The sequence below is a fragment of the Condylura cristata genome, unplaced genomic scaffold (genome assembly GCF_000260355.1).
Source record: "Condylura cristata isolate star-nosed mole 26May11 unplaced genomic scaffold, ConCri1.0 scaffold00002, whole genome shotgun sequence".
Lineage (NCBI taxonomy): Eukaryota > Metazoa > Chordata > Mammalia > Eulipotyphla > Talpidae > Condylura > Condylura cristata.
The window spans coordinates 42,503,733-42,523,314 of record NW_004567103.1 but is presented as its reverse complement, the minus strand read 5'-3'; the positions used below and the strand labels follow the sequence as shown (position 1 = coordinate 42,523,314).

Genomic DNA, 19,582 nt, shown 5'->3' with positions numbered 1-19,582 from the left:
GGAAGGGACATTTAGAAGACAAGCTGGGGTGTGCTGGATGATAATGGGCGAAAATTCAGTAACTCCTTGTGATTCCTTCCTTATTTTCAAAATTCAACTTCACTCACCTAGCAACTTTTAAGAATGCTCATTTTGAACAGTGATCATCGAGTAAGCTCTCTGCAACCTGAAAACACATTTAAGATCCATACATATCACTAGAATACCATTTTTATGCTAATTTTCCCACTGGCATAACATAAATTGCTTCTTTGTACCTGGCATATAGCTTTTGACCATGGGGATAATTTAAGGATTTTTAATGCCTGAAGAAAAGGTACTTGAGATTCAACTGATTTTTTTACATCATTAGTCCACATATTACAATCATGGTTAAATAATGCTAGAAGAGAGCTACAACATTCCTGCTCTGTTGGCTTTGGTTCCCTTAGAAATTAGATAAAAGTCATTCATTCCTGAAAAATATGCACACACACACACACACACACACACGATTCTATAGGAAATTCAAAAGGCACTTGATTCTGTGAATTCCTACTAACAATATCTGTATATTAGTAAAAGAATAATTTATTTTTAAAAATCATAAACTGGCTGACTGAGAGAGACGGGCTTGGAAAAGGAAGTTTACGAATCTGGGCCATATTTGGCCTAGATTTTATTCTTACTTTTCACAGCAGCGTTGTGTACTTCAAGTTATAGGTTTTCCTTTTTTAAAAAATCTTATCTTCCTATAGTCAAGGAAAGTAAGTTTCAAAGAGGTACAACTTCCCCAAACGGTCATATTTCTGGAAAGTGCAGCATCAAAATGCAAATCTATTCTCCAGGCTTTCTAAGTCTCATGTACATTTCACATAGGATCTAGTTTTCATCTTGGGGCTTCTTAAGATAGAACTGATCTATTAGACTAACCACACCTATGAGATGATGAACTCCCTGAAAGTGGTGTCCTTGTCTTGTTCACTTCAGATCTCTCTGGCTAGCACATGGAAGGCACCAATGGAGGGAGAAATGAATGAGTGAACACACTGAGGCAATAATCCCATAAATGGTGTCAGAAGCTGTATGTGGCTGTGGGTTGCCACAATATAAAGGTCTTTTCCATCACTAAATATTTCTTTAATGACCATTGAATAACTTCAATATATTTTTTAAAACATATGCTAAAACTCTTTTGTACAGAAAATGCTTGATCCTTTTGAAAAATAATCTATTTATAAAATATAAAGTAACTATAGTAAGCTGCCTAATAGTATCCGGTCAATAACATCTTTTGATAGTGAACTGATGCGTCTAATGAAAATTCAACTAAAGTTGGAAATAAGTGTATAAATTAGGGCTATTTCTAAAGCTACTTGGTTTCATAAATTTTTATAACTAGAACTTAAATGCTTTTGTTTTTGCAATAATTGCTCTGAAGATGAAAACTAAGGCACCATTTCAATGTCGTAGAGGTAATTGCTGCATTCACTGCTCATGTCATGTTGATGTATGAGTATGTATCAAAGGTCATCCTTCTGTACTCATATATTATCAAATTTGAAAGCACAATATTTGATTCTGACCAACCTTTAAACTGCCCACGATGTGGTGAAAAATAGATGGAGTTCTACTTTGGGTTTAAAAAAAATGAACCCATGTTTCGGAAGCAGAAGGGTCAAGAAGTCAGTGGCAAGGTTAGATGTCAGCTCTATGAATCTCATACTGTCTTGGCTTATCAATGAGGTCTAGTAAAATGATCACAAGCTAAAATTGCTGTACTAATGAAGACAAAGGTCTAAAAAATTAGATAGCACAGACCCTCTAACAGAGGGCAGTGCCTTGTGGACAATAATGCAGAAATAAGGACATAAATCACTCTTTAGAAACAATAAACCTCTAATGCACAAATTGAAATGTTTACATGTCTATTGGAGGCGCTGTTAAGAAGGGCTGGCATCATACTCATTGTTACCCATGTGGAACAGCAGCCTGGATTCAGCTTCTTTATAAGAAGGCTAGTCATCTGCTCCTCATCTCCGCCAACTTCAAAATCACAGCACTACCAACCTGAGACACAGTTTAGTAGTCTCGTTGGAGACTTGGAGAGTTAGACATCACTCACACTTGCCTCAGGCTATTGCTGACAATTGTTTACTGGGTAGCGAGATTGGTCTTCTCAAATGGTACCCAAACCTGCTGCTCTCTCCTTTGGTGGTGCAACAGCAGGTGCTGGAGGGAGGCAGGAGGGTTTCTGGGGGTGTATGTGAGGATGAGGGACCCAGAGGACAGCAGGAAAGAGAAAATCCACTCTCTCCGTAGTGATTGTGGTTGTCTTTAAATAAATGTCATTCGATTTCACCAACTACAAGAGCTTGCCTTACTGAAGAAAAGAAAGATCATACAACATGCTAAAAGAAACCAGGTCTTCAAACCCAGAGAAAAAAATGTGCTGAAAATTACCCTCAGCATACACACACAATAATTTTTGCAAATATACCAATGTTATTTCAGATGGTGCTGTTTATTTCATATAGTTCACAGTCTCCTATTCTAAAAACTCATTTGGCTATTCTTTGGCTATGTGAACAGTCATAATTGTGACTAGAAGTTCATTCCAAAATTTTATTTCTTTTTGTTCCTAGGAAAGAAATGTTGTAAGCAAACCACTGCAATTTAATAAAGTGTGCCAATTCTTGGCAGTAAGCAAAGCTTTTAGAATTCTTGATAAAGACAGTAAGGCACAAGTAGATGGCTGTTTTTTAGGAAAAAATTGATGATTACCTTTATTGAATGTAATCATAAAATATACCAAATTAGTGTAAGTTTTAATTACACTTGTCATGTACTGTATGCATTTTCTCTCAGTGGCTTTTTTCAGCAAGTATTCAACTTTAAGGACTGAGTTCTTTCCTCCTACTGAAGGAGAAAATATCCTTATATTTTACTTATGTGTGTGTGTATGTGTCAAGGTTCCTCCAGATTCAGTTTAAAACAAGCAGCAACTTAATCCAGAAAAACTTTAACTAAACATTAATTATAACATTAAATGGGGCAGAAATGATATACTGAATAAAAATAAACAAAAGAGATATTTTTTATTACCTCATTTCATGAGTAAGTAAAATATGGGATCAGGCTATGGAGGGTGTAAGGATATTTAGGAGAGTTCAAATTACTTTATATACTATTGCAAAATCTTACCCAAGTAATAGATTCATGTGAACCAGACCTGGGCACACTCATGGGTCTCTCCAGCACATTCCTTCATAGTTAATGTGTTGGGCACAGATAGAATAAAATCAGATGAATCCTCCCTACCTGGAAGGTATTCACAGTTCCTTATGTTGAGCTAATCCTTCTCACTTTCTAGCCCCAGCTTCTTCGTAGGAGTTTCAGCTACAAGTATCACAACTACTAAAGGTATTGACAAGTCAGGAATATCACTTATTTAAATGAATCTAAACTCCAGCCATTCCTGCAACGGCACCATGCCAGGTTTGGGTTCGTCTAATTTGTGCTTTGTTTGAGGAGAGCAAACGTGAGAAAGTTAAATCAAAAAACATGAAACCGCTTTGAAGTGTTTACACTCCAATTGGGGAATTAGACAATAACAAGAGGTCAGGAGACTACAAGTTACATATAAAGCACAGTGGGAACAAAAGCAAGTAACTGCTTTGGAAAGCTGAGGATTACAGACAAGTCTGGGTCTTAAAAAAACGAGACTTTGTAATAGCATTATGTAAGATCAGTGCAGACCATCGCACAAATATGCGGTATTCATCTGTGATCAGAGCGTAATGGGGAATAAAGGAGAAAAAAACTAGGAATGTTGTTTTGGTCTGAAAAGGCTGCTTACAGTTCACCTAAGGAGACTTGGTACACAAAGGAGCCTCAGAACAGTTTTTGCTTTGGGGTTATAAAACTCAAAACAGCAAAGCTCACAATTTAAAAAAAAATAAAAATAAAAATAAAAAGTTCATCAGAATTTGCCTAGTTGTAAGTATCTAGTCTTTTCCCTACTCAATAATTCAAATAATGTGAAATTTGAAAAATACCCCACAGGATAAAATCTGCACTGAGGCTACATATTACCTGCTGTGTGAGAAGGCATACACTCGCGCTGTCTGTCCAACAGATCGTTTACTAAGTTCCTTTCTAGCCAAACACTAGGAACATAAAGATAAGCGAAACCAGATACAACCCTGCCTGCCTTCAAATTCATAGACTGGCGTGGGAAATAGAGAATTTCAAGAGGGTGGTCTATGAGTGGAGGGTCTGATGGGTGTTAGTGACCCGCCCTGAAAAAAGGAACACTTGAGAATCAAAAATACAGGCAAAAATAGAAGAGTGCTCATGTATTTCTTTCAGCTACCAAAGAAAGAGGGTTCATAGGCAGTAAGACTTAGAGAGGCTTTGTTCCAACTCCACTTACTTCTTTAAATGGAGTGATGCTCGGGAATTAATTTAATCCCCTTTGGAAAGGATCCCATCTCTTCACATGGCTTTGAGAACTGAGGGAGGACCAACGTGAAAAGTCCTTGGAACACAGTGCCTCCCACGAGCAGGTATTAAGAATGTTTATTTAACTTTCTTCACCCGTCAGAATCAGACTAAGAAGTATTCATTTTCATAAAAAATAAATGGTTTTTCCCAAAATCATGCTTAGAGAGATAAGCCAGAAAGAAAAAGAAAAATACTGGATGGTTTCGCTCATAGCAGGAGCATAATGGACAGGTAGAGAAAATATTAAGAATGAACAGCCATATACCAGAGACATTTTATAGGGGTGGAGTAGGGAATGGGATCAAAAATGGAGGGGGGTAGGGAAGTGCACTGGACTATGGTGATGACACATGGGTGACTTGGTAATGGGAAACACACGGAGATTACAACTGAGATGAAAAAAAAATGTACAAAATGATGTAAAAATAAACTATTATATTACAAAATAAAATAAATAAATAAATAAATGGTTTTTCCCAATTATCCTAAACCAAGGGCCAGCGGTCTGGTAACCGTCTCTGGCAGCCGGTGTTGAGATCTGAGTTCTGGTGCAGCTACTTGTTTATCCAACCTTGTATAAATCATTCAGATTTTTGGATACTCAGCATATATTTAGTAAAAATCGTTGTATCTCTCTCAACAACCACCCAAAGCTACTGCTCTGCTGAATCAGTTGTTCTCCGTTACAATACTTATTGTACTGAAGCATAAAATAACAAAGACTAATTCCAAGAATAAAAGGCACAGCTTAACAACCATCGAAACTTAGGTTCTGAGATTATTTCAGTTCAGTTGAAGAACAATTTATTGTGTTCCTTTATGACTATGTGAGTGAGAAGATACCACAAGCAGAGAATCACAGGGCCTTATCCCCAAAACAATAAGGAGTCATTAAAGTCATGCCAATGTTGTGGCATGATGTTGTTTCCAATTTTAAAAACAGAGTCAGCTACAGCACAGCAGAGATAGCAAAAGCAAGACTAGGACAGAGAAACCTATTAAAAAGGGATTTTGAGATGAATACCTGTATTAAATGGCAGCACAACAGAAATTATGAGCAAGACCTCCCTGGTGACTCAAGGGATTAAGTCTCAGCACTATGAAGCTGTCCCCAGCCACAGCAGCAGGAGTTTGATCCCTGACCAGGGAGCTGACCCACATGGCGTAGCAGACCTCTCCTGTCTCACCCACTGTTTCCCTCAGCAGTACATTTCAGTAGATCCTCCAATTCTGCTCTCTACTCTGTCCCTGGTGAATCCTCTCACCTTCACCCCTCCTCTCCCCAACCTCTTTTATTTATTAATAGATTTTTTTTTTTAAATCAAGACCCCTGAAGAAATATGCCTGCATTCACACCAAGTTTTCCACTAATCAATCAATTGTTCATTTTCTCTACACTTGTTTTTACTCCTGTAATCCTACTGGACTGTTGTCAAAGAATATATAAAGTAATATCTATCCAACAGCTAATATATGAATGGCACAGAGTAAAAATAAAAATGTTTATTATCACTATTAATCTAATGTTAATGGAATAGAAAAAATGAGATCCTAACTGAAAAAATTGAAATGACTAAATAAAATATAGAATTAAAGGGAATGGAATGAGTTTCTGCTTCACACAATGGTGCTATTTGTATGAGAATCACCAAACGACCAGTTTTAAAGGTTTGAAGAAGTAAATAGATTTACTTAAAAAACACATACTATGAGACATTTCAGCAGGCAGGTAGCACTCAAGTGCGGGAAACAGAGCAAGACTCCAAGAGATAGCTGGTAATTAAACCCATGGAGGTTGAAGTGAAGAAAAGCAATCATTAGGTACAACCCATGCAATATGAAGTATGGCAGAGAAGAAAAGCCTTCAAAGGACATTGAGTAAAGCAACCAAGAAGTAAACTGAACAACTTGGAAATATTTGAAACATACACCATGTGTGATAACACAAAAAGTGTTTCAAACAAAAGAGTCTACTCAACAATGTCAATACTACCAAGTGAAATAACTTGGGAGTTTTCACTGGATTTCACAACCAAGTATACCACCTTCATAATACATGTATCAAGCACTGTGCTAAGCTCTGGACATAAAAGCAAGACAAATAGGAGCATGTACACACAGACTTTGTTGTGAAGATAAGAGTAAGTAGTGAATAAAATACTAATAAATTGTAATGAGGACCAATAGTAGAGATAGTGATGTGATTGAGGGTAAAAGGCAGAGGCCAGACTTCAGTAAGTATTTTGAGAGGTCCTCTATCTAAGGAGGAAAATATTTGAACTGAAGCTTTAGGCAAGAAAGGACTCAGCATGGTGAGAGAACCAAAGCTCTATAGATTAATAATAGAAAGGAATGGAAAGACAATGCCAGATCATATTTGTGGATCATGCTGAGGACACAGGAAAGTTTAGATGATGATCTGTTGAGCATTAGTAGCAGGGCAGTTAAGATCACACCAGTTATGGTTTTAATAGCTTGCTTTCCCTCACTTACATTAGTCTTAATAATCAGAAATGGGGCATTTTACAATCTTTCAACCATTAATGGTTTATTACAGTATCAGAATAAATGTTTCTAGTTTATAGTTACAGCAAATTACCAGTTGCATTAATTTTACTTTAACCTTCTTCCATATTTTTTTCAAAGATATTTCTCATAACATGCATGATATTATCATTAAATTGTATTTCTTGAGATACTTCTCATTTTTAAGCAATGTATATCATAATGTGAAAGTTTTAAAGAAGACTTCACAATTAACAAAATGTTTATGGGTCAATAACACAAAAAAACCCCTAGTGGAACACATCAAAAATAAAACACTATATTCCATAGTTTCAGTTTCCTACCTGACCTCAAAATGATTTAGTCTACATAGTTATACACATATACACGATAAAGGTGAATACAAAAGGCTCTGACTTGATTTGAAGCAGCTAAATACATGTTCATATGTATTTTTTATATTTCCTTATCTGCAAAAGGAGTACTCATAGCCCTTCTATACCTCAAAAGGTTTGTGTGTGTGTGTGTGTGTGTGTCTATACCATTTACCTATATCCACATCGCACAAAATCTTGATGATCTCAATATCCCCCAGAAGAGATAATCTTCCACTTTATGGATGAAAAAATAGCCTCAGAGAAGGAGGGTGACTTGGCCAAGACAGTAGTGCTTGAACTTAAACCCATACTCTTTAGCACTATGATCACTGTATCATGACGCCTCAAACTATTACCAGATTGAGTTCCTTAAAAATATCTATCAGGGCCCTCCCTGGTGGCGCAGCGGGTTAAAGCACAGCACTAAGAAGCTAAAGCCACTTCAGCATGAGTTCGATTCCCGCCTGCCCGGAGGTGACCACATGGCGTGGCAGACCTCTCCTGACCCCCCACTGCTCTCCTCAGCAGTGTACTTCCTCGATCTGCCTGTTCTGCTCCCCACCCTGTCTCTGGTGAAGCCTCTCACTGTCCCTGGATCTCTGGCCTGTACCCCAGCTCTGTATAAACAAATAAATAAATCTTTAAAAAAAAAAAATCTATCAGACAATAAGATATTAAATGATAAGGATGACTTTTTAAATGAAAGCAAATATTATTTTATTAAATTTTCGTAAACTGTGTACAACTTTGAAATATTTGTCACATACACCATTCCTACATATTCCTCCCTTTGGCATAATTTATTTTTTCATAGAGGAATAGAACAATCAAAGGAAGCTAGAAAAGATAATCACACTGTAACTAAGTCTAATTACCATTACGGGTAAATATTTTTACTCAGTTAATCATTAATGCACATATTAAATCCAAGTAACCAGTAACTCATAGCCTCTCTTCACAAAATTTGTTCTCACAATCCCTGGGTTTGAAAAGCAATAACTCTGAATAAAAGCATCATCATAAGCTCTCAGCAGAACCTCTACATTTATTTACTGTCTCGTCACCTCCCTCTACTTGGATTTTTCAGGTAGCCAAGTCACCCACCAAAATACTGTTTGAAGAAGTCTAGACAGTTAACAAAAATAAACTGCTGCCAGATCATCTGTATTTTCCTTAACAAAAAACAAACAAGAGCACAAAATTCACTTATATATCATTATTTTACAAGTATAAATAATGTTCAGAATTCAAGTACAGTCAAGTGCAGAGATGTTTCCTATCTGTAAATATGTAAACATAAGCTAATTATATACATCATGTGCCTTTGGCCCAGCTGCAAATAGACATCAAAAAGAAACACTGCACTTGACTATTGAATAGCATTCTTACTGAAAATTCGTACCAACTATGTAGTTAAACTTTCACACCACTAACTGTAAATGCTTAAATAGATATCCCCCCGAAAATGTCTGAAAAGTTAAAATTCTATCCATTTTTAATATGGCATTAAAAATCTCACTTGTGTTTCATTCCTCAAAAAAAACACTATTAGAACTTATTCCTAACCAAGGTTCTTCCTATGTCAAAATGGGTATTATTTACAGGCCACAAGGATGCTAACATGTTTGTTTACTTTTAGAATGAACATAATCTAAAAGCTATCTAAACAGTATAGGTCTTTGTACATTCAAAAGGGCCTTCCTTTACTGATATCATTTGCTTTTAATTCCCAGTAGATACAAAACTCTGACATACTGAAACAGAGAGAAAATCTGAATTCAATGGTTTCAACCATTTCCTTAGAGAGGAAAAAATATGGAAAGAACCACCTAAAAAGCAATAAATTGATATCAATAAGACTACAAGTATCTAGTTGAAGGCACATGGAAGTATTTACTACATTGTCACTGAAGATTCTTCACTTAGTTCAGGATTAGGAACAGAGTCAGCTATGGGAACTGTTGATTTGGCTTCATTCATTGCAGTTTCCTCACTCTTGGTCTCCTCTTGTTTCTCCTCTGATTCCTCTGTGACAGATGCTTTTTCAATCACTTGGTCCATTTGCTCTGTATCTGATGTTTTGTCATCTGTCTGCTCTTCACTGTTATCAAGAACATCTGCTTCTTCTAAAGATTCTGAAAAGATAATCAAGACTTTAGCATACCCAAATGTTAAAACTACTACATAAGGTAAGCAAAAGATAAACACACACATACATGAACTAACCACATGATAGCCTAATATTATCCTTAATATCTTTTAAAGGATGTACTTAATTCCTAATAACATACCATATATGAATTAGTATAAATGAAGAAGGAAATATAATTTGGGGTAAACAAACCTTTTATCCACATGCCTATATTTTCATGAAAATAAGCTCCGAAAATGAATTTGAACTGGTGCTATAAGACAACCATCCAGCAAAGAAAGCAAGTGCACTATAGCTTTTTTACCCAGTGCCCCTTTCACTCTGTGTGCAGGGATCAGGGAGATTATTTCCCATACTAACTTGCACCTCTGTTAGCTAAGCACTGAAGAAGCCAGGATCCATCCACCTTTTCCAAAGACACAGATTTTATTTGATAAAATGTTGAATTATTATTGAAGGGTTTGAATTTAATAAAACTCTAAAGCAAGTATAAAGTTAATAAATTTTCAGGAGGAGACCAAGACTTCTGTTTAGCTTCTGGGATGACAGGAAAAGGCCTTCCAGTGTATTTCCAAAGTGTTGTAGTTTCAGGTATGTAGCATTTCTGACCCAGAGATTTAAATTTTGAAGGATGAGAGGCCAGTTAAAGACATCCAAGTTAACATGGTTTTACTGTATTAAAATTTCACTTTTGCAAAAAGTGAGAAATACTCACAATCACATTTGTGATTAAAAATGGCATTACTTGCAATCTTAAAATATTCAAAGTAGAAAAGGAGTACATGGTAGGAGTTTTGTCATCTGAATGTCGCAGCACACAAAGGAAAAGCAGAAAGTACAAATGACACCTTGTAAACATGGACAGACCCTACAGGGCAGGCAAGTTCTGCAGTGGAAAACGTGAAGAGTTGCCAGCTACTGTAATTCTACCCTCAAAGAATTTATCCAGAGTAGAATTTTAAGAGTCGCGGTTTTCCAGAATTGTCTGGCCATAGAGCAAATTTACCTGCCAAGAACTTTAAAATGCTGTAATTTATTAAGTCTTCTGAAACAAACCAAAAAGGCCATATGAAATGGGAAAAGAAAAAAAATTCAGAATCCAGAACTCAACTCACCAAAAAAAAAAAAAAAAGTGTCTCAGTACTGAACTTAAACATGAGCAACAAAGTTCAAGATTCATCATATTAAAGTGGTGTGATGACACTATTTTCAGAAACAGGTTACTAGTCAAATCCAATTTATTTTTAAGATCATGGAGCCTTAAATAAGCAGTTAGTACAAAAAAAAACTATAATCCTAAAAATATTTGTTTAATGTCTATAAACATGAATTCAAAGAAATGCCATGTAACTATCACAAAGTAGAAAATAACATCATTTACAAAGTTTGTGGTCAATGCTGCATTGTATTCAGAGAATACATATGGAACACTAAATAGGCCTTGAAAATTATCAAAGAGCCTATTAGTGACTATATTTCTTCCCCAGGTTAATTTTAATAGCAGTAGCCCGATAAAAAATTGTTATGTGTCATGATGCTTTCAATGCAGGCATCAACTAGTTACTAAATGAAATAGATATTCAATGTTTGGATACCTGTGCTATTTTGTGAAAAGTGACTGAAACAAAATTTAAGTGAACTAGGTGTACAAGATTAACAGGATGTGATATAATAGTTTAATAACTAACAATCATTTAATAACTATAATAAAATGATCACTTTTTCCAAAAGTACTTATTCTATTTCCATGGGAGAGAACCATTTGCCTATTCTAATAAAAAAAAGTGTATTTTCTTCTGTGAGATTATAGTTAAAGTAGCTTAGTGTATAAAGCATTATATAAGATGTTAACATTTAGACATACAGTACTCAACAAGAAATCAGTCTTTGCACTCATACTAATTCAACAGGCCTACTCTCCCTGCGCTCAGTACCAGTTTAAGATTAAATTTTAAAGTTATCTGAATGACTTGATTCCATAGTTAAATTTTAACAATCAACTATGGCATCCACAATGCCAGAAAAACAATATACCACAATGTAATAAAATACAAGTGGCCCTTTGCCCATTCCTGTCCCCTGCCCTACTCCTATTCCAATACTTTTGAAAGAGAAACTTTTTCTACCACTTTATAACAACTGCTTCCAGTTGTCCAAGTTTAAACTAGACAAAGCTGGACAATTCAAACTTATAAAACTGAGTGTAACTGTATAATGAATACCACTCCTTCCCAATAAACACATGTGCAAAAACATGAATGTTACCTTACCTTTAGGTATTTATTCTAGTTCTTAAAAGAAAATATCTCTAAGAAAACTAAAGAACCACCTAGTAAAACAATATCATCTATTTCCAAAGGAAATATTTAATTTCCATAGGAAAATACATGATTCTATTTATGTTATACTTTCCAAAAACCCCGTATATTTTGGTGAATTTATTTAGATTTTTTCCTTTAATTCCTTTTTTACAGTGACTTTTTTTTTTGGCCTTGCAAACATCAGTACTCATTATATTTGTATACTATAAAACATATCCAGAGGAAATGTTAAATTAAAATGGGACAAGTTGTCATTGAACTCAATGGTTTTAAACAACATGATTTTTACAAGATTTTTCTGCCTTACAGAAAATGGGCTAGCTTCTATTTAAGGAACAGACATGAATTTCATCCCAAGTCAACCCAGTGACTCAATGAATAAAATCCAAGTACATAACCAACACCTATGAGAAAAGAACTTGTATTCAAATGCACAGAATGCTGTTTACTTATTTACTAATAAAATAAATCCATTAGATGAGTAAGAATTTCATTATTAAGCAATGATATAAAACTATTTGTAGGCCCTCCCTGGTTGCGCAGCGGGTTAAACCACAGCACTGAGAAGCTAAAGCCACTTCCGCATGAGTTCGATTCCTGCCTGCCCCGGAGGTGATCGCATGGCGTGGCAGACCTCTCCTGACCCGCCCGCTGCTCCCCTCAGCAGTGTACTTCGTAGATCTGCCTGTTCTGTTCCCCACTCTGTCTCTGGTGAAGCCTCTCGCCACCCCTGAGCCTCTGGCCTGTACCCCAGTTCTGTATGAATAAATAAATAAAAAAAAAAACAAAACTATTAGTAAAGATAATTTAGAAAAGGGAATCCAAGGCCCTCCCTGGTGGCGCAGCAGGTTAAATCACAGCACTAAGAAGCTAAAGCCACTTCTGCATGAGTTCGATTCCTGCCTGCCCGGGAGGTGATCACATGGCGAGGCAGACCTCTATCTCCTGATCCGCCCGCTGCTCCCCTCAGCAGTGTACTTTGTAGATCTGCCTTTTCTGCTCCCCACTCTGTCTCTGGTGAATCCTCTCACTGCCCCTGCATCTCTGGATTGTACCCTAGTTTTGTATGCACAAATAAATAAATCTTTAAAAAAAAAAAGGGAATCCAAAATATCACTGTGAAATCAAAAATGAAACACCATGCTACAGGCAAATTACATCTTGTAGAAACCATATACAATTAAATATATGTAAAGGGAAAGCTTTTTGAATCTAGTAATACACAGAATTCAACAAAAATTACATTATCAAGTAATTCAAGTTGAGCATTATAACACTAAAGAAAATTTTCCCAAGTTCAACTTAATAGTAACAGTATTAAATTATTAAAAAGAGCAGAAATCAGATGATCAAGACTAATTTTACTTGCTATTTCAGTTTTGTTTAGAAGCCATTATTTTAAATATTTCCAAATGAATAAAAGCTACTTTTGAGTAAAACAGTGATTTGAGAGCTACATAAGTAGAATTGAACAATAAAAACAATATTAAACTCCTCAAACATGGTAGGCCAAAATCACTCGATGAGTATATAAATAATGTAGGAAGCCTTGCACTCCATAATTACCCATAAAGTACTCCAATTATCTCTCATATCTAACAAAAAGAAATCTCTTTATCAGGTATTTCTGATTTTAAAAAAAAAAAAGCAAAATTGATAAACCACTTTAGTGTGTCTTGGCAGAGATTCAAGAATTACTGCCCTATCTTTTAACCGTAAGAGAAACTGAGGAACCTAAAAGCAGGTCATTACTTTAATATACTATATCTAGTACCTGTGAGATAAAATGATAATCCATAGTCCTAATTTCTCATTTCTCTAGTGCTCTATTTCCAATGCATCTGAATACACAGTTTTAGAAAAAAATGTATAGGAATTCATATGAACAATCATTGGAAGAAATTTCTTCTAGGTCTCCTTCTTTGTTGAAAACTTTCCAAGATTCCACATGAGTACAGAAGATAAGTTGTTAAAGAGTGGTCAAAAAATTACAAGAGTCTTGTGCCTCATCCTAAACGTAAAGTCTTCCAGGAGCAGAACCAAGACAGAATTTAATTTCAAAGTCTTGCATCAAAGAATGAATGAAAAAGAGTTTCTTCTATAAATTCTAGGTTATTCATATAAATAGTTCCATCTATAAGTTCAATAACCTAATCTCTGTAGTTCCTGCTACTACCAAGGAGTTATTTCATATTATATAAACACACACAAATTAAAACAGGGAAGTTCCTTTTCAGATCTCAAGTTTCTACAATAAGAACGTAGAAATTAGAAAGCTAATCTTTCAATTACACTGGCTGTCAGCATGGAGAGGAGATGATTAAGATGATACAGTCTTAATAGCTCAATTTAATCATAAAGGTATGCCACCAGTGTTCAAAACAATTGCAGCTTCATCAGTTCATCAGAAATACTTCCAGTCTTTTACTAAAGGAATCCAGCTTGAAATTTATAATTGTTTATCATAATGTTGAGTCAGTAGTCTCGGAGAAAAGTTTCAATCTTCTGGAAAGCCAAAGAAGTAAAAGGTGCTTTTTGCCATTTTGAGGACTCCAGAGTAGTATGAAAAGTTACTATTCTAGAAACTATCTTAACTACATGGAACTGTCGCTTCAATTTCTAGTACCAAGGAGTTATCAGACCCTGACAGAAATTTTGTCTTCACCTATTAACATTACCTTATCAGGACTGAATTTGAGGCAGTTAGACTTCATTCCGGGCATTTCAGACAGAAAATAAGACATCTGGGGTATTGCTCCTCCTAGATTAGATGAGAAGGAAAGGTATAGCTGGGTGTTGTTTGCTAACTATCCATCTTGACCTTAGCAGAAGACATAAAGAATGGGATTCATTACCAACATTTTGTTTTGTTGGCTGATTTTTTCCACTGTTTTCCCTAACTATTGGCTTTCAAATATTCAGCTAGCTTTCAAATGCTAAGTTACTCATGGACATGACTTCAACTTTTCCTCTAGGTATCTTCAGCATGAAATCCTTTACTTTTCAGTTCCAAGGAGTTACATGGCAAGACAGATGATTTGCACGTGACAGCATGCAGCTCAGAGCATGATGTAAGCATAAGAAAAAATTTTGATACTGGGTTTGAAGTTGATGTTGCAGACTTGGAGAAGATAACTGTATTGATTCAGTATTGGAAATATACACGCCTCTTGTCATGGCTATTCTGTACTCAAATTCATTTTTATATTTGTTAGTAAGCCAAAAGCCAAGCCCAAGTCAACACATGTATTTCAAGTTCATTCCCAAATGTTTAAAAAAAAAGGTATTTAATCTTCATACTAAACTTCTGATGCCTGAAAATTCTCTGCTTCAATATTCTTCTCAGTTAAAGTAATTTGTTCAATTTGCAAAGCTTTTATAAAGAATAAACAAATAACAAATCTTAGAATTAAAATATGGACCGCTAAATAAAATTATGAATTAATTATATAATTTAGTTTAAAATATAAATTCAGTTTAACATGAGTTCTAAATAGTGAATTCTAATATTTATCTAAAATAAAGTTTTCATATCAAAGGCATGAATCAACAATGTTAGTTTTTGTCAACCTCTACAAATCACTTCAAAGATATGCTAGTCCTATCAACATTGCCATGCAAGCATGCAAAGAAACTTTCAAAGTTTCCTGCTTTCATAAAGTCTACCAATGTCTAGACTACCAAAATGTCTAGTAATGTCAATTAGTAAGGATCAACTTATTTCATTAATATTAACTATGAATTTTACCTTTATTAAGTAGTTTCATAATTCATTCAAATAAAGAGAAATAAAATGAATCTATCAGTCAGAATCTTATCAATCAGATCTCCCAATAGTTATCAGACAAGGTTACGCCACAATGTCTTAGTTGTTGCTGGTTGCTGCTTAACACAATACAATTTTCATTTTAAAAATGAAACACACCATACCAGTCATACAGAAATCTATTAGCAGAGCAACAGCTTATATGTATGTGCAGCAAAATATCCATTAATCCATTCTTATCTAAAACCATTATGCTTTTATTGTTAAATATTAGCAAAATACAGGTAAAAGTTAAGCACATTAATACCTTCACTAAATTGGTTCTCTGATGAAATCATGCTTCCTGAGGGCAAGGGACCAGCTGAACTTGAGGTTTCCATTGCCTGCCGCTTCTCAAAACTAAACTCTGGAAGTCTTGGAGCCTGGGGTCTGGTTTTTCTTGCAGGATTCAAGAAAAAACAGTAGGCACATCGAAAAGCTGCAGAGAATTTAAAAAAGAAAATAAAGCCATCAACCAAAGAAAATTCAAGGACACTCAAGATTCCTTGAACAAAAAAGCAAAGAACTCTTCAAAAGTTATTTCTGAAATATCTGTGATTTTAATATTATGATGGCAGGTACTCTAGTCAAAGATAATTTTAAGCATAATTTCTACTTTACTGGAATTATAAAATTAACTTTAAAGCAGAAAACACAGTAAGTTATACATCAAGTTAAGTAATGGCAAAGCAGTATTAATAATAACCTAGCATATAACAGTAAAAAAAAAAAAAAACGTATTTCTAATACCAGAATCATATGGTATTCTGAGATCCAAAATCTCACTGATCTGCCCAAGAAACTGTTGTCTGTCATTTCTGAAAAGCATAATTAACTTAGTTCAGCAGTTTTTAAATAATGGCTACATATTAGAATCATCCGAACAGCTTCAAAAAAAAAAGTGCTGATCTGTGGACCCCACCTCACGTCAGTTAGGGTCTTTATAGCTGGGTGCTGAGCATCAGAATTTTTAAAAGCTCTTCAGTTGACCCTGATGCATAGTGAAATTTGAGAACAACTGGCCTAGAAGTTGCACATTGTTGCAGGAAGAAACCTGCACTGTCTTTCCCACTTTGCTTTGTACTCCAACAAAAGAACAGTGTGTCTGAACAATATATACAAAGACAGTATCTAAAATAAATACCATTACATACAAATTGGCATAAAAATTTTAAATCGAATTGCCAATAATTCTTACCAATGTATTCGAATTCTTCTTTCAAAGCCATGCCATTATGAGAAAAACACTGCTGACATATAAGGGCATACCTATACCCCCCCACCAAAAAAAGAACAGACAAGTTACAAATACTCATGGACAAGAAATTTTAGGTATTATAGCTAATTTACATTTTAACATAGCTATATCTGTTTCAACAGATTAAATGCAACTTACTAAACAATAATTTTTTTTTAAAAAACAAGAGCCAAATTTCAAAAATTTAAAAACATATTACTATACATCAAACTAAAAATAAACTAAGCACCAGTCAAATTAATGTATCATTACTAAGTTAGCAGAAAGATATCTGGTATCAGGATATTAAAATTTCAGTGTTTTACAACATACAATCTTGGGATACCAAGTTTGTTGCCAGATAGGATTGGAAAAGATGGAGTCACTTAGAGATTCACAGTGAATGTTAGTATCAAAAAGTCAGGAAATGGGTTTAATTTTCTCTAGCCCAAAAGTTAGTTTCTGTACATTATGATTCCTGTAGCTATTCCAGTGAAGTATCTTCCTTATTTTCTTTTAAATATTTTCTTTCACTGTTCTCTGCACATTTATCAAAACCTGGCCATATCTAACAAGTCTATTTTGAATAATATGTATAATTAATTACATTAACATTAAATTCTAGTCCCTTTATTAAAATTATGCCAAACAATAATCTTGTCAAATAACTGCTACACTATCTACAAAATGTCTAAATGTCAATATTATGATAATTGCTGTTTACATCATATCTATCTTCTTAAATTTTTATAAGGATCAAATAAGATTAATAATTATACAGACATTTTGAGAAGTTCTAAATACATACAAATTGTCCTCATTGTTAAAATCATTACTCTCACCAAGTCTAGTTCTGACACATATAAACTCCATTTCTGATAACCTACCAAGAGTTCACTAGTTTTGTGCTCTTCAAGTCTAAATAAGATTCAATGAAATGATTCAATTTCTCTAAAAAAATTCATTTGATAATGGTTATATAGAGGGGTTATATATATGTTTTATATTTTATCTAGACTACTTTATCCAAACTCCTACTGAAAACAGTTCAAAACTATTGAACATGTACTTTTTTGCTGAGCTATAAAGTACTTTATCATATTCTATAATCACTAGAATATCTAGTACATGGGTACACATTATCTAACCAGTAATTTTTTTCATCCTTTTTATTTACCTAGTGTTCCAGCAAATATTACCTGTTTTGTGGTCCATCACCAACTAAATATTCAACAATTCTATCCAAAGCACCTCGTTCTCGGGGAAGAATGGGTCTTGCCAAAGGTGGACCCGGAGGATGAAGACCTAGTAAATAAATACATGTAAAGTTCATAGGTATAAATTATATTTAAATTTTAACTCACTTACCAAGAACTCTCTAGGCTTATCAAAATCTGTATAAGACTTTAACAAAACAAAAATATTACTGGTTCTTAAAAATCTTTATAGAGTATTCAAATTTTCATTAAAATACTATACTAAAAGAAGTAGTGCTATATTCAGAACCACCAAACATAATCTATTAAGTAATGACAGTATATTTCCATACAAACTAATTTTTAATAACACCTAGACTTGGCCCTCCCTGGTGGCACTGTGGGTTAAAGCACAGCACTAAGAAGATAAAACCACTGCAGCGTGAGTTCTATCTTTGCAGAACTGCAACTCTTCTACTCAGGACAACTGATGCATTTTACTTGGATTTCTTCTGAGTTGCAGCCTTGAAACTCCCCAAACAACCCGAGGCATTTGTCATGTTCATATTATTTGCTTTTATCCTATATTGCCTGATAGTATCTTTAAAACTGCTACCTCATAAATTTTGCATGGTGTTTTATTATTTTAGTCGAGAAGGTAAATCTCACCTATAACTTTATTATGATCCAAAGTAGAAGTCCCCTAATTTATTAGTATGTGAGCTTTCAAGAGTCTAGGTGTTATTTGTTTTTTAAATATTTATTTATGCACAGAACAGAGGTACAGGCCAGAGGTGCAGGGGTGGTAAGAGGATTCACTAGAGAGAAAGTGGGGAGCAGAACAGCCCAAGTGACAAAATACACTGCTGAGGGGAGCAGCAGGCGGGTCAGGAGAGGTCTGCCGCGCCATGTGGGTCACCTCTGGTGTGGGGATTGAACTCATGCTTAAGTGGCTTTAGCTTCTCAGTGCTGTGCTTTAACCCACTGTACTACCAGGGAGGGCCATTGAGGAAAGGCTCATTTTAAACTTTGTAAACACAAACCTAAAGGCTGTTACCATCTAAAAAATGGGCCTCTCTGGTGGTGCGGGGATTAAGTCACAGTTTATCAAGCTATCACCAGCCACTGCAACATCAGTTCAATCCCCAGCCAGGGTGACCCACATGGCACAGCAAACCTCTCCTGTCCCATATGCTGCTCCCCTCAGCAGTGTATTTCAGAAGATCTGCCTGTTCTGCTCCCCACTCAGTCTCTAATAAATGCTATCACCAGCCCCCCCCCATGCCTCTGGCTTGCACACTAGTTTCTGTATGCCAAAATAAATCTTTTTTAATGAATAAATAAAATAAAAAGGGCAGTTGATGTCAAAATTATAGCTACTCATAAATAAACTTCAAATTCCAGAATAACATTAAATATAATTTTTTTTTTAAAGATTTATTTATTTATTCATACAGAACTGGGGTACAGGCCAGAGATGCGGAGGGTGAGAGGCTTCACCAGG

At 35.1% G+C, this 19,582-nt stretch overlaps 1 protein-coding gene across 1 annotated transcript in view; it reads right to left on the bottom strand.

Moving 5' to 3' along the window:
* Nucleotides 1–7,963: 7,963 nt before the first annotated feature.
* Nucleotides 7,964–19,582, bottom strand: part of KIAA1715 (KIAA1715 ortholog) — a 56,441-nt gene continuing 44,822 nt past the window's right edge. The window contains exons 9-12 of the mRNA XM_012725462.1: nucleotides 18,082–18,187; nucleotides 16,844–16,914; nucleotides 15,914–16,084; nucleotides 7,964–9,502 (exon numbers count right to left, since the gene is read on the bottom strand). Coding sequence (XP_012580916.1) covers nucleotides 9,264–9,502; nucleotides 15,914–16,084; nucleotides 16,844–16,914; nucleotides 18,082–18,187 — 587 coding nt within the window. The 3' untranslated portion in view covers nucleotides 7,964–9,263. The remainder of the gene's footprint in view (nucleotides 9,503–15,913; nucleotides 16,085–16,843; nucleotides 16,915–18,081; nucleotides 18,188–19,582) is intronic.